Source organism: Priapulus caudatus, unplaced genomic scaffold, assembly GCF_000485595.1.
Source record: "Priapulus caudatus unplaced genomic scaffold, Priapulus_caudatus-5.0.1 Scaffold286, whole genome shotgun sequence".
Classification (NCBI taxonomy): Eukaryota; Metazoa; Priapulida; class Priapulimorpha; order Priapulimorphida; family Priapulidae; genus Priapulus; species Priapulus caudatus.
The window spans coordinates 47,799-61,171 of record NW_014577347.1 but is presented as its reverse complement, the minus strand read 5'-3'; the positions used below and the strand labels follow the sequence as shown (position 1 = coordinate 61,171).

Below are 13,373 nucleotides of genomic sequence, written 5' to 3'. Positions count from 1 at the left end.
ATATACTTGTACTTATATATATACTTATTTACGCAATTGTATAAACACTTAATTATGCTAATTACGTTACGGTTAATTTATTTGGCCTGTACCGAGAGCTGTCTTCCTGCGTTTCTCCAGCTTCGACTCGATCATCTCTTGCGTCCTGATGGAGTTGGTTTGCGCTGAGAAATTGATGTAGAGAGGGATGTACTCCGACCGCTCAGCTAATCTGTCCAGCATTTCTCTTGCTATCACTGACTACAATGGACACACATACACATATTAAATAATTAGTATACTCACAATGTCAATCGAAACCACACATCTCTAATAATCTCATTCTCTTGTCGATAATGACTCCGGGAACAACATTAATCATGACATGATAGTGGATAAACTTTGCACATTTTATATTCATTTACCATTATTAGGAGTTTTTCTGGGAACTGTGTCGCTCAGTACAAATCCATAATCATCTCAATCTCTCATCGAAAATTACTCTAGGAACAACATTAATCAAGATATAGTAGAGAAAACTGAAAATTTCATATTAATTTAGGTGTCTCAGGAAAGTTTTACTAGGAGCTGTTTCGCTCAGACATCAATCATGCAATAAGAATCGCAGACACCTGCAGTGGTTACACCTAGGCCTTCTGCCCCCTGTGGGCGATCGGTGGCAACATCATCGAGGCTTCGCACGATAAGTTTGAAGCCTTTGTGCGCAGCCAATTCGAGAATAACCCCGACACTGAGGTGACATCAGAAGCGTATAATGACAAATGTCATTGTCATTTGTCAAAATGACATTTGTCATTCTAGATTACCGAGCGTTTTAGATGTCTATCGTAAAATCTGCGACCTTGATCGTCCTTGATGACGCGCGTAGAAAGCTAACTGACCTTGCCGACGCCGGTGGTGCCGGTGAACAGCACGGATCTGTTGACGGCTAGCAGCTTCTCCATGAGGTAACCGTAGCGCACAGTGTCCATCGTCGGCACCAGCATGTTGAAGAACGGAACGTCCGGGTCGTAGCGGAAGTGTGGCACGATGCGCTCCCACAGCTCCATGCGCTGCGTCTCGTAGTCGACGTAGTAGCTCCACAAGTCGCAGCCCGAGGGCATCTTCATGCAGAGTAAAACGTCGTTAGGTTGTGCGAGATACTATAGCGTTAACGTTTATACGGAGATATTCTAACAATCGTTTGTTAAAATAAAGTAAAATGTCATTTGGTTGTGCGAGCTACTAGCCTTAACCTTTATACAGAGATATTCTAGCAATCGTGTTTTAAAATAAAGTACAATGTCATTTGGTTGTGTGAGCTATGAGTCTTGATGCTTATATAGAGAAATTCTCGCGCTCGTGTTTTGAAATTTCAGGTGTCTGCTCAAACCAAGTACAATTTGAACATGATAAACTACAAGCCATTTTAACCTAAACCAATGCATTATAATACAGCATAATAGACATATGGTCTACTTTATGTGAAACCTGATCACGTCTTCAGATATTAATTATCATGAACGTATGTCTATAGATACATGTGTTCGTGCTAGTAGCACTGTATATCAAAGTTTGGTGCATTGCAAAATCACACCATGCTACACAAGAAGGTAACTACATGGAAGGTTGACTACTAGGAGGACTGTACAGAGGAATCATCAAGGATTCACAGATAGACTTAACAACAGCAATCCAAAATGCAATTGTCACCTTAGCGTCGGGGTTATCCTCGAACTGGCTGCGCACAAAGGCTTCAAACTCCTCGCGCGAAGCCTCGATGATGTTGCCACCGATCGCCCACAGGTGGCAGAAGACGAAGCTCATGCAGACGAGCGTGTGAAGCTTGTGTGAGTCCATCTCCAGGTTAGGTCCGCCCTGTGTGGTGAGAAGCGACTCCAGGAGCGCACACAGGGTCGTCACCTTGCTAATGTCAACCTGTAGCAGAAGGTCAGAAGGTGGAAGAATCCACGTATAGACGTGGCCATGAAGGTTACGCACACTGAGAAGGGTGACTACTTGATGCTTGTGCACTTTATAGTATATATAGTATACACAGTATTTCTTAGTTTTTCGTATGGTCATGCATATTCACCTTGCGATTAACGGCACAATAAAATGCATAACAACACGTGACATTCTCACTGATTACCTGGATTAGATGAGTTAAAAACACATAATAATAATAACAATATATAACACAGTATAAAAATGATGGCCTTTTTGTTTCATGTAATTTTGAAGATAGACTTCAAAGGGCATCGCAAAGAGATATCACTCGACGTCTCGACATTTTCACATGCTTGAGACATGTCGACTCACCTGAGGCATCGCCTGTATGCACCTCTTCTTGATGAAGTGCAACGCCGCCTCAACGTATCTATCGAACAGGTCGAGGATGTAGTCTCGGGTCTCCTTGTTCAGTCTTCGATCCAGCGTGCTAGCCCATGTCTGCACGTAGGGTTTCCACTTCAGTTCATCCGCATCCACGTACACCATGCCACATCTGCAGCCAGGAAGCAACTTAAAAGTCTATAATCTCACTCGTACACGAAAAAGAATATCGCACGTGTTACAGTATCTCAAACGTGTTAAGGTATCTCACACGTGTTAACATATCTGATATATTAAAACGGCTCACTGTCACACGTGTTAAAGTAATTAATGCACGTGTTAAAATGCAGTTAAAATTACATGGACAGATATGCTCAAAATAGCAGCCACGTAATCATAAGCTGCTCCTATCTACAGAGATGTACACCACACTGTCACGTTCATCAATATGTTTAATCAATAAAACAATATAATTTTACCAACACGTTTTAGCTACGGAGCTGGGGGGCATTGACACGTTTACCAACACATTTTAGCTACGGAGATAGAGGCATTGACACGTTTACAAATAAGTTTAATCGTGACCTCGACGATCTAGAACATGTCTGCCTCACGACACGGACACGTACAAGTACGCGACATTGAAATGTCCAGGTGTGCCTGCACGGCAGGTTAACGAGCACGTACCTGCTGACGGTGGCGGGGGACACGTACAGGTGTGCCTGCACGGCAGGTTAACGAGCACGTACCTGCTGACGGTAGCAGGGGACGCCACGGCGAGATCCTGCACCTCGAACAGCATGTGTATGGACGACGAGAGCTTGATGCGCTCGCTGTTGGCGAGACAGAGCATCTTGTTGTCGTCGAGCACAGTGTTCATGTTCTCAATCCACAGCGCGTCCACCGGCCCGTCGCAGATCACCCACTTGTGGTCGTCCGTCACATCCTGAGGAGCAACCGACATTACGTTGACTGACGCAGACGTTACGCAAAGAAGCCATGACAAGTAACACACGTGTGCGCGCTAGGTTGAATTCAGAGAATCTAAGACTTCAGCATATATGGTTTGTATGCGTTTAATTCCAACCACAAAATGAATTGGACAGCAAACAAAGTCGTCACTCAACCATTAGATTCTCCACACAGTACACCTCTTCCACGGACGACGTTAAACCCATCGGTTTGTGTGAGATTATTGTAACATGCGCCATCACGGGCCCAAAAGGTGGCGCCATGTACTTCCCGAAGCCAGTTGCATTCTACGTGGCAGGATGGACTGTGGTGAATTAAATCCTTTGTTCATATTATATACATTACACGTCAGTTCTTCCGTCTTTACTTTAGAAATACAACAGTCCACGGTCGACCGACCGAGACGCATCGATCCGAGACATACCTGGCAGGCGATTCTCACGATCTGAGCGAGGAGCCCATCCTTCCACTCCAGCGTCAGCTTGTTCACTTCCCCGTACAGCTCTCCCATGCTCACCGACTTGGGGTTTAGCACGAAGGTAGTCACGGGCAGATAGTCGGTGCCGGTGATGCCCGCCTTGTGCAGGTTTGTCAGGGTGTCCGCTAGAACCTGGAACGATGAAGTGTGCGAGGGTTTATAGTGAAGGAGGGGGTTGCCCGATTGGGCGAGAGCGAGGGGAAGCCCTGGCATAGGTCGGGGATAGAGAGGGTTTCCACGTAAAAGGGAGGTGACGGAAGAGACCCTGGGATTCGGGTTCTGATTCTGGTTTTTGTGGGCGTCAGGCAGTCATGGTTTTGGTCGACTCGGCGGGTTGAGTGTATCTATGCCGCACTATATATCTATGGAATAAACTTGTCTATAATACACACTACGCCTTGGTTCATCACTACTGGTGACGTTGACAGCAAACCCACCATAATAGAGCCTGGTGAGTGGCGGGCAGGGAATAAACTCACGCAATACTCGGTGGATGGATACTAAAGTTCCACACACTCAGTGGATGGATGGGGTGACTTACCTCATAGCAAGTGGTCTTTCCACCTCCTGTTGGGCCAACCAGCATGACACCGTGACGCACCAACATTGTCTCAAACAGCTGAATCACCTTCTTGATCATGGTCGGTAGAGGCTGAAGACCTTTACCAATCAGTGCATCTACTATGTACTGCTGCAGAGTACCGTAGTCATGCTCGGGCAACACCACCCCTGGGAACAGATCCTGTAATATGTGGGAGGGGGAAATACTGAGTGTCATTATCTGCGGATTAATCGATCTAATTTAAAACTTCTTCAGACATCTGTAAATACATGTATTTGTCCAAGATCCCTATTAAACATCCAATGAATCTCGTTTTTTTATACGAATTCATGTCATTTTGCTTTTTGCAAATTTTTCATTAATGGTTGCTTTTGACGTTTTTTGCCTTAACACAGGTCCGCACCAAAACTGCGACAACGTACTAACAACAGAACAGCATTATACCAATATGATCAATACAGTACATCAACAGAACATCAATAGAACAGCTCAACAGATCTGCATCACCTGTAAGATGGCCTGGAAGAGCACGGCGTCATTGGCAAGGAACTTTGGCAGGTTGCTGTCCCTCAGTGCTCTGATGAGCACCACCTCTTCGCTCTTGTCCGGGTTTTCTCGCTTCAGTGAGCCCGCCATCACCAGCACCGACTTCACGGCTCGCATACCTGCATAACACGTTGTCCACACACGTTACCGACCCTCCCACTGACATATGATTGCTGTGATAATTAACAGAGATGTGCATGACAGGAAACATGGAACGATGGCAATCACAATCATGTGCTCACATCGCACATATCGCAACAACCTATATATGTGTACCTATGTACTTACCGCTGCTACTACTGTAACCGGACGTAATATATATCTACTATATCATATATCCACTCAACCTACCCTATCATGTACTCCACTGTATCAATATATACCTATACCCTCTCACTCACTATCATCTAGTACATGTATCCACCCTGCTATACTCAGTACCCGTATATATTGTCTTATAGGATAGTATAGCTACAGTATATATATATACTGAAGTTAATACATTCGGTATACATGTTCATGATAATATTACTTGTATGGTTCAAAATTCGCCTATTAATTTCAACACACTGAATTATTTCAGCAGCACCGAATTGAATATAGAATGAATAGCCCAATCATCTGACAGGCCCCATCGCGCCAGACACTCAACCGGTGCATTCCTTCACACGTATGTTGTGTCACACGTACAAAGTCGCTCCAGTGGTCCCTCGCCTGCTGCCCACCATGCTGCCACTGCCACGCGACGCTCTCGTCACACCTCGCCCTCCCCTGCCGTCATCCTCTCTCGCACACGACCTCTTGCCGACGCTCGAAAGCCCTCCGACGTACAAAATCACCGCGCCGCCCCCTGCGGCAATCAAGCGCCCTTCGATCGCATAACATGTCAGCCAGTTAATCACCCCGGTAAAAAACTCAAGATTTTAATCTTCTATCAAAAAACTAATAATAATAATAAACTAATAAACACAGCTGCGCCAGCAGCGACCAGCGCTCATCTAACCGTCTACTGCCGTGACTCGGTGGTCGCACGTGCGTGGCATCTCTACCGCTCAAACCTGCCTTAGTCCAACTTGTGTTCACATACACGCAACCGAAATAGTGGAATGCACAGGCGATGCGTATGCACGGAACCTCTCTCACAGATCTTCGCTCTGCGCCGCACTCGCTACTCCGCACCACACTCTGCCCACCGCCCACGACTCCGGCGCGTCCGTTTAAGTGTCTTCAGATTAAGAGATGGAAGCTCCCATCACTACCGTCGTAGCAACACCTCATCTTCGCAAGACAGACATCTACCCCGGTACACGCCCCGGCCAAGCTGTGCGAGTGCCATTTTTTAGCCTACGGCTCGAAGCCTACAGGCTGCAAATTGCAATTGGAGAGCTGCGGCCACCTGTAACATTTAAGGCAGGCAAAAACTGCAGCGCAACACATGCAGTCTGGCAGGCGCCACATGGCAGTGGGACTATACGGTGTCAGTGTAAGCATACTGACAGTACAGGAATGACAGATAGCGAAATTATAGACGATTTATGGAACATACACCTTCTTTAACCCAATTTCAGCTTTTGAAGATTTAGCTGTGAGCATTGTAGCTCATACATCCAGGGCATTAGTATAGATTCTACTAGCAACGGCTAGGCAGTCAAATGTCTTTCTAACAGACAGGTCAGACAAATCCAAGTGTAACCCTCGCTCTTGAGGGTCAAAAGGTTATCCGGACACGTGTAGCTCGTTCGCATCGTCAGCAGAAGGAGACATTTTCATGGTCCTTTCAATAAATGCCATAAAAATGCTAGGATCATCCGCTGAGAAGCGCAAAAAGATTTTTCAAGTCGCTCCGTCAGGACCATTGTCCTCCAGAAAATGCTCTAAAATCTGCCCATGCTGCCACGACCTTTGACCTGTGACCGTCGCATTTCGGCAACAGTGACTGGCTTTCCTACCATGATGCTATGACAGCCGACTTTCACGAGCCTAGGTCGAGCCGTTTAGATTTGGGGCCGAATTCTGCCATTTCGCTCCGCTATTACCGTTAATTAAGGAGTGAATGTTCCCGCTTATCTTTACACCTCTTGGACCTTTGCACGCTGTTGACCTCCCAGCTTCGACATCCCAACTCGTCGTTTTGACGATCCCCCCAGTGTGTCCGAATACTCGTGACCGTACGTCGCAGCGTCGTTAAGATTTGTGCGCCAACTGTTACGGGACGCACGTACCGGACGCGTCGGACGGCGACGTGAACCCCCAGAGGACGGACGGACGCGACGTCGGAACGGACGATCAAGCGATTCTACAAGCATGCGCATCTGCACTATGTCAGATGAGCTAATAATAAGAATAACAGAATGCTGATATATAAATTTTAACATTACCAGGCAGATTCCTTGCCAAAAACATAATAGTGATAGGAAAGAAGTGACAATGCTTGAAAAAACATATCTCACCATAGTCTGGCACCATCATGGCGATTGGTCGAAACAGAGCCTTCAGGTTGTCTGGCAGCTCTGTGCGGCCAGCATAGCCAGGGTTCATGGTGATGAAAGCCGCACAAGACGGAACCAGTCTAATCTCCCTACCCTCAAACACAAACCTAGGAACCTAAAAGGTGCAGAGTAGCAATTTATAACAACTAATGATAAAGGTCAGCAGTGTAACAAGTTATTACCTCGTAACCTCATCGTAACCTTGTGAATATTAGTCTTCAAAGTACAAGGGACTAAATCGAAGATTAACATCGAAGTTATTAATGTCTTTCCGATGGGGAATTATGATGCAATTCGCTATAGCAACAGAGGACACCACCATCCAAGAAGCCAGATGCATCATGGCTACTACTCTGATATTACTACCAGTTGTTGCCATTGCTACTGCTGTCGTTACTAATCACTAACCACACTGTTACTGGTAGCATTGCTAACCACTATCAACATTGCTAGAAATATTACTACATACTAACACTGCTGTTGCTGGTAGCATTGCTACCCATTATCAACGTTGCTAGGAATATTACTACATACTAACACTGCTGTTGCTGGTAGCATTGCTACCCATTAACGCAGCCAGCATTCTAATAGGCAGCCAGCATCTATAGGCAGCCAGCATTCTATAGCGCCAGCATTCTATACAGGCAAAGCATTCTATGGACAGCCCAGCATTCTATAGCAGCAGCATTCTATAGGCAGCAAGTTATTCTATGCAGCCAGCATTCTATAGCAGCCAGCATTCTATAGCAGCCAGCATTCTATAGCAGCAAGCATTCTATGGCAGCCAGCATTCTATAGCAGCCAGCATTCTATAGCAGCTCAGCATTCTATAGCAGCGAAAGTATCTATGGGCCAGCCAGCATTTCTATAGCAGGCCAGCAATTCTAATAGCAGCCAGCATTCCTATAGCAGCCCAGCATTTCATAGCGAGCAAGTATCTAGTGGCAAGCCAGCAATTCCATAGCAGGCCAGCATTCTAGCAGCAGCCAGCAGTCTACAGCAGCCAGCAGTCTATAGCAGCCAGCGATCTATAGGAAGCCCATGCAATTCTATAGCAGCCAGCATTCTATAGCAGCCAGCATTCTATAGCAGCAAGTATTCTATGGCAGCCAGCATTCTATAGCAGCCATCTTCATGTTCTACAGCAAGTCGCCAGCATTCTATAGCAGCCAGCCATTCTATAGCAGCCAGCATTCTATCGCAGGCCAGCCATTCTAATAGGCAGCAAGTATCTATGGCAGCCAGCATCTATAGCAGTCCAGCATTCACTACAGCAGCCAGCATTCTAACAGCAGCCAGCATTCTATCGCAGCCAGCATTCCTATAGCAGCAAGTCATTCTATACAGCCAGCATTCTACAGCAGCAGCAATTCTATAGCAGCCAGCATTCTAATATGCAGCCAGCATTCTATAGCAGCCAGCATTCTATAGCAGCAAGTATTCTATGGCAGCCAGCATTCTATAGCAGCCAGCATTCTACAGCAGCCAGCATTCTACAGCAGCCAGCATTCTATAGCAGCCAGCATTCTATAGCACCAGCAATCTTAATAGCAAGGCAATATTCTATAAGCAGCCAGCATTCTATAGCAGCCAGCATCTATACAGCCAGCATTTTATAGCAGCCAGCATTTCTAGTAGCACCAGCATTCTATACGCAGGCCAGCATTTCTATAGCAAGCCAGCATCTATACCAAGCAAGCATTCTATGGCAGCCAGCATTCTATAGCAGCCAGCATTCTATAGCAGCCAGCATTCTATAGCAGCCAGCATTCTATAGCAGCCAGCATCTATAAGCAGCCAGCATTCTATAGCAGCCAGCATTCTATAGCAGCCGCATTCTATGGCAGCCAGCATTCTATAGCAGCCAGCATTCTAATAGCACCAGCATTCTAGGCTGCCAGCATTCTATAGCAGCCAGCATTCTATGGGCTGCCAGCATTCTTATAGGCAGCCAGCATTCCTTTAAAATAGCAGCCAGCATTCCCCTGTATCTTCATCATCGTTAATTCACTTCAATGCTTCTAATCGCAGATCATGGGTCAGTTTTTTCGCCGGACTAGCTCAGAGAGTGGTGCCTGGTGCTGTTTCGACGAGTTTAACAGGATAGACATAGAAGTACTGTCTGTGATTGCCCAGCAACTGCTCACGATTCGCAATGCCAAGCTCAATAAGGTTTGCTTGCTACGCGCCGGAATCACCCTAAACACGTATAGCAACGTTGATATAGTGAATAGCAATGCCAAGCTCAATAAGGTTTGCTTGCTACGCGCTGGAATCACCCTAAAACAGCGTATAGCAATGGTGTTTGATATAGTGAATAGCAATGCCAAGCTCAATAAGGTTTGCTTGCTACGCGCTGGAATCACCCTTAACACGTCTAGCAACGTTGATATAGTGAATAGCAATGCCAAGCTCAATAAGGTTTGCTTGCATACCGCTGGAAATCACCCTTAACACGTCTCAACGTTGATATAGGAATAGTGCAAATGACCAAGCTCCATAAGGTTTGCTTGCTATGCGCTTGGAATCACCCTTAACAACGTAATAGCAACGTTGATAATGGGTAGCAATGCAAGCCAATAAGGTTTGCAACAGCTTGCTAACGCGCTGGAATCACCCTTAAACGTCATAGCAACGCGTTGAGATAGGTGAATACAAATGCCTAGCTCATAAGGTTTGCATTCTATGACCTGGAATTCACCCTTAACGTATACAACGTTGAAATTGGGTAGCACTGGCTACAACACAGCAGTGTTAGTACTGTAGTAATATTTCTAGCAATGTTGATTAGTGTTAGCAAATCTACCAGTGAACAGTGTGGTAGTGATTATAACGACAGGCCAGTAGCAATGCAACAACCTGGGTAGTAATATTCAAGAGTAGTAGCCAATGATGGCATCGGCTTCTTGATAATGGTGGTGTCCTCTGTGCTAAGCGATATTGGCATCATAAATTCCCCATCGGAGAAGTACATTAATAACTTCGAGTCAGTCTTCGATTTAGTCCTTGGACTTTGAAGACTAATATTCACAAGTTACGATTAAGGTTACGGGGTAAATAACTGGTTACAGCTGCTGACCTTTATCATTTAGTTGTTATAGTAATTGCTACTCTGCAGACCTTTTAGGTTCCTAGGTTTGGTGTTTGAGGGTAGGGAGATTAGACTGGTTCCGCTCTTGTGCAGCTCATAACACATGAACCCTGGCTATCCGGCCGCACCAGAGCCTGCCAGAACAACCCTGAAGGCTTCTGTTTCGCCAAGATCGCCATGATGGTGCCAGACTACATGGTGCGATATGTTTTTTCAAGCATTGTCACTTCTTCCTATCACTAATTAGTTTTGGCAAGATCTGCTGTAAATGTTAAAATTATATATCCGCATCTGTTATCTTATTATTAGCTCATCTGACATAGTCAGATGCAGCTTTGTAGAATCGGCTTGATTCGTCCCCGTGCCGAGCGTCCCGTCCGTCCGTCCGTGCCGTGACCGAGCGTCGTGCCGTGCGCCGCAACAGTGGGGCAACGAAATCTTAACCGCTCGACGTAACGGTCCACGAATTCGCACATTGGGGGGATCGTCAAACGAGTTGGGAATGTTCGAAGGCGGGGCGATAGGCAAAGTCAAGAGTGTAAAAATAAGGGGAACATCAACATGTCCTTAACGTAAGGTATAGGGAGGAAATGCAGAAATTGCGGCACAAATCTAAACGGGCTCGACCTAAGGCGTCGTGATAGCGGTGTATAGCATCATGGTAGAAAGCCATCACTGTGCCGAAATTGGAGGTCACAGGTCAAAGGTCAGTGGGCACAGGGCAGATTTAGACATTTTCGAGGACATGGTCTGACGGAGGCGATTGAAAACTTTTTTGTTTCAGGGACCTAGCATTTTTATGGCTTATTGAAAGGCCATTGAAATGTCCCTTCTTGCTGACATGCGAAAAGAGTAAGTGGTCGGATAAATTTTTGACCCTCAAGAGGAGGGTTAAACTTGGATTGTTGACTGTCTGTTAGAAAGAATTTGACTGCCTAGTTTGCTAGTAGAATCTGATACACTGCCTGGATGTATGAGGCTACAATGTCACAGTGAAAATTTCAAAAGCTAAAATTGGTTAAGAAGGTGTATTTGTTCCAATAAATTCGTATAATTTCTATGCTCATTCTGTAACTGTCAAGTAGTTAACATGTAACGTATGGCCACTGCCAGTGGCATGCTGCCAGTGCATGGGTTGGTGCTTTTTGCCTGCCTTAATTGGTTACAGGGTGGCAGCTCTCTCATTGCAATTTGCAGCCTGGTAGGCTTGCGTAGGTAAAATGGATGAGTGCTTACCCTATTCTGTCTTGCAAATAGTGTGTGCTAACGACGTATGAAGAGCTTCCATCTTTCATCTGAAGACAAACTTAACGTACGCGCCACTCGTGGCAACTTCATAACGATCCCAACGAACATTCTTTGAGAAAGGTTCCCTGATACATCCCTGTGCAATTCCACTATTTTCGGGCGTTATGTGAACACAAGGACTAAGCAGGGTGTACTAGGAATCCCACCACTCCAGCCACCGAGTCACCGCAGTAGACGTTAGGATGAGAGCTGATCAGCTCTGCGGCATCTTGTTTATTAGTTTATTATTATTATTATTTTGATAGAAAGATTTAAATCTTGGTTTTTACCGGTATTAAGCTTCTGACATGTTGATGCATCAGGCCTGATATGCCGGCTTGATTTTTGTACTCGAGGTTTCGAGTCGCCAAAGATTCTTGCGAGGAAAGATGACGCAGATGGTACAAAGCCTGCAGTGAGCAGGTTGTCACAGCAGGACCACCTAACGACATTTTGTACTGTGAACAGCACATACTGTAAGAATGACCTTGACTTCTGGCTCGATGCCTGTCAGGATGAATTGGGCAGTCGATTTCTAATTAATTCAGTGTGTGAAATTAATTCAGTGTGGGAAAATTAATAGGGATTGAACATACAATTAATATTATCAATGAACATGATACCGAATGTATAACTTCAGTATATAATCTATATGTATATATATATATATAGATATATAGTCTATAGACATATATCATGTATATATATATATATATATATATATATACATAACATGTAATATAATATATATAATATATATATCTAACATATACATATACATATACACATATATTTTTTCATAATGTCATTACACATGATTTATTGCCATCGTTCCATGTTTCCTGTGATGCACATCTCTGTTAATTATCAGGCAGCAATCATATGTCAGTGGGGAGGGTCGGTAACGTTGTTGTGGACCACGTGTTTATGCAGGGTATGCGAGCCGTGAAATCGGTGCTTGGTGATGGCGGGCTACTGAAGCGAGAAACCCGGACAAGCAGCGAAGGAAGGTGGTGCTCATCAGAGCACTGAGGACAGCAACCCTGCCCAAGTTCTTAGCCATGACGCCGGTGCTCCAGGCCATCTTAACCAGGTGAAGCAATCTGCTGAGGCTGTTCTAATTTGATGTTTCTGTTGATGCGTACTGTATTGATCAATATTGGTATAATGCCTGTCTGTTGCTTAGTACGTTGTCGCAGTTAGTTTTGGTGGCGACCTGTGTTAAGGCCAAAAAAAAACGTCAAAAGCAACCATTAATTGAAAAATTTTGCAAAAAAGGCAATGACATGAATTCGTATAAAAAAAAAACGAGTATCATTGATGTAATATTAGGGATCTTGCAATATACATTATTTACAGATGTCCTGAAGAGTTTTAAAATAGATCGATAATGCCGCAGATAATGAACTCAGTATTTCCCCCCTCCCGCACATATTACAGGATCTGTTCCAGGTGGTTGTTGCCCGGAAGCACTGACTACGGTACGCTGCAGCAGTACATTAGTAGATGCACTGATTGGTAAAGGTCTCAGCCTCTACCGACCATGATCAGAAGGTGAATTCAGCTGTTTGAGACCCAATGCTGTAACTCACGGTGTCCATGCTGTTGGCCCAACCAGGAGGTGGAAAGACCACT

The 13,373-nt window shown here is 45.1% G+C and overlaps 1 protein-coding gene across 1 annotated transcript in view; it reads right to left on the bottom strand.

The window, feature by feature from the left end:
• The window catches only part of LOC106808562 (dynein heavy chain 6, axonemal-like), an 88,968-nt gene that overhangs the window by 46,129 nt on the left and 29,466 nt on the right, over window positions 1-13,373 (bottom strand). Inside the window, 9 exon segments of the mRNA XM_014811324.1 lie at window positions 93-240; window positions 882-1,103; window positions 1,693-1,917; window positions 2,302-2,485; window positions 3,063-3,259; window positions 3,710-3,895; window positions 4,305-4,505; window positions 4,833-4,990; window positions 7,322-7,475. Coding sequence (XP_014666810.1) covers window positions 93-240; window positions 882-1,103; window positions 1,693-1,917; window positions 2,302-2,485; window positions 3,063-3,259; window positions 3,710-3,895; window positions 4,305-4,505; window positions 4,833-4,990; window positions 7,322-7,475 — 1,675 coding nt within the window.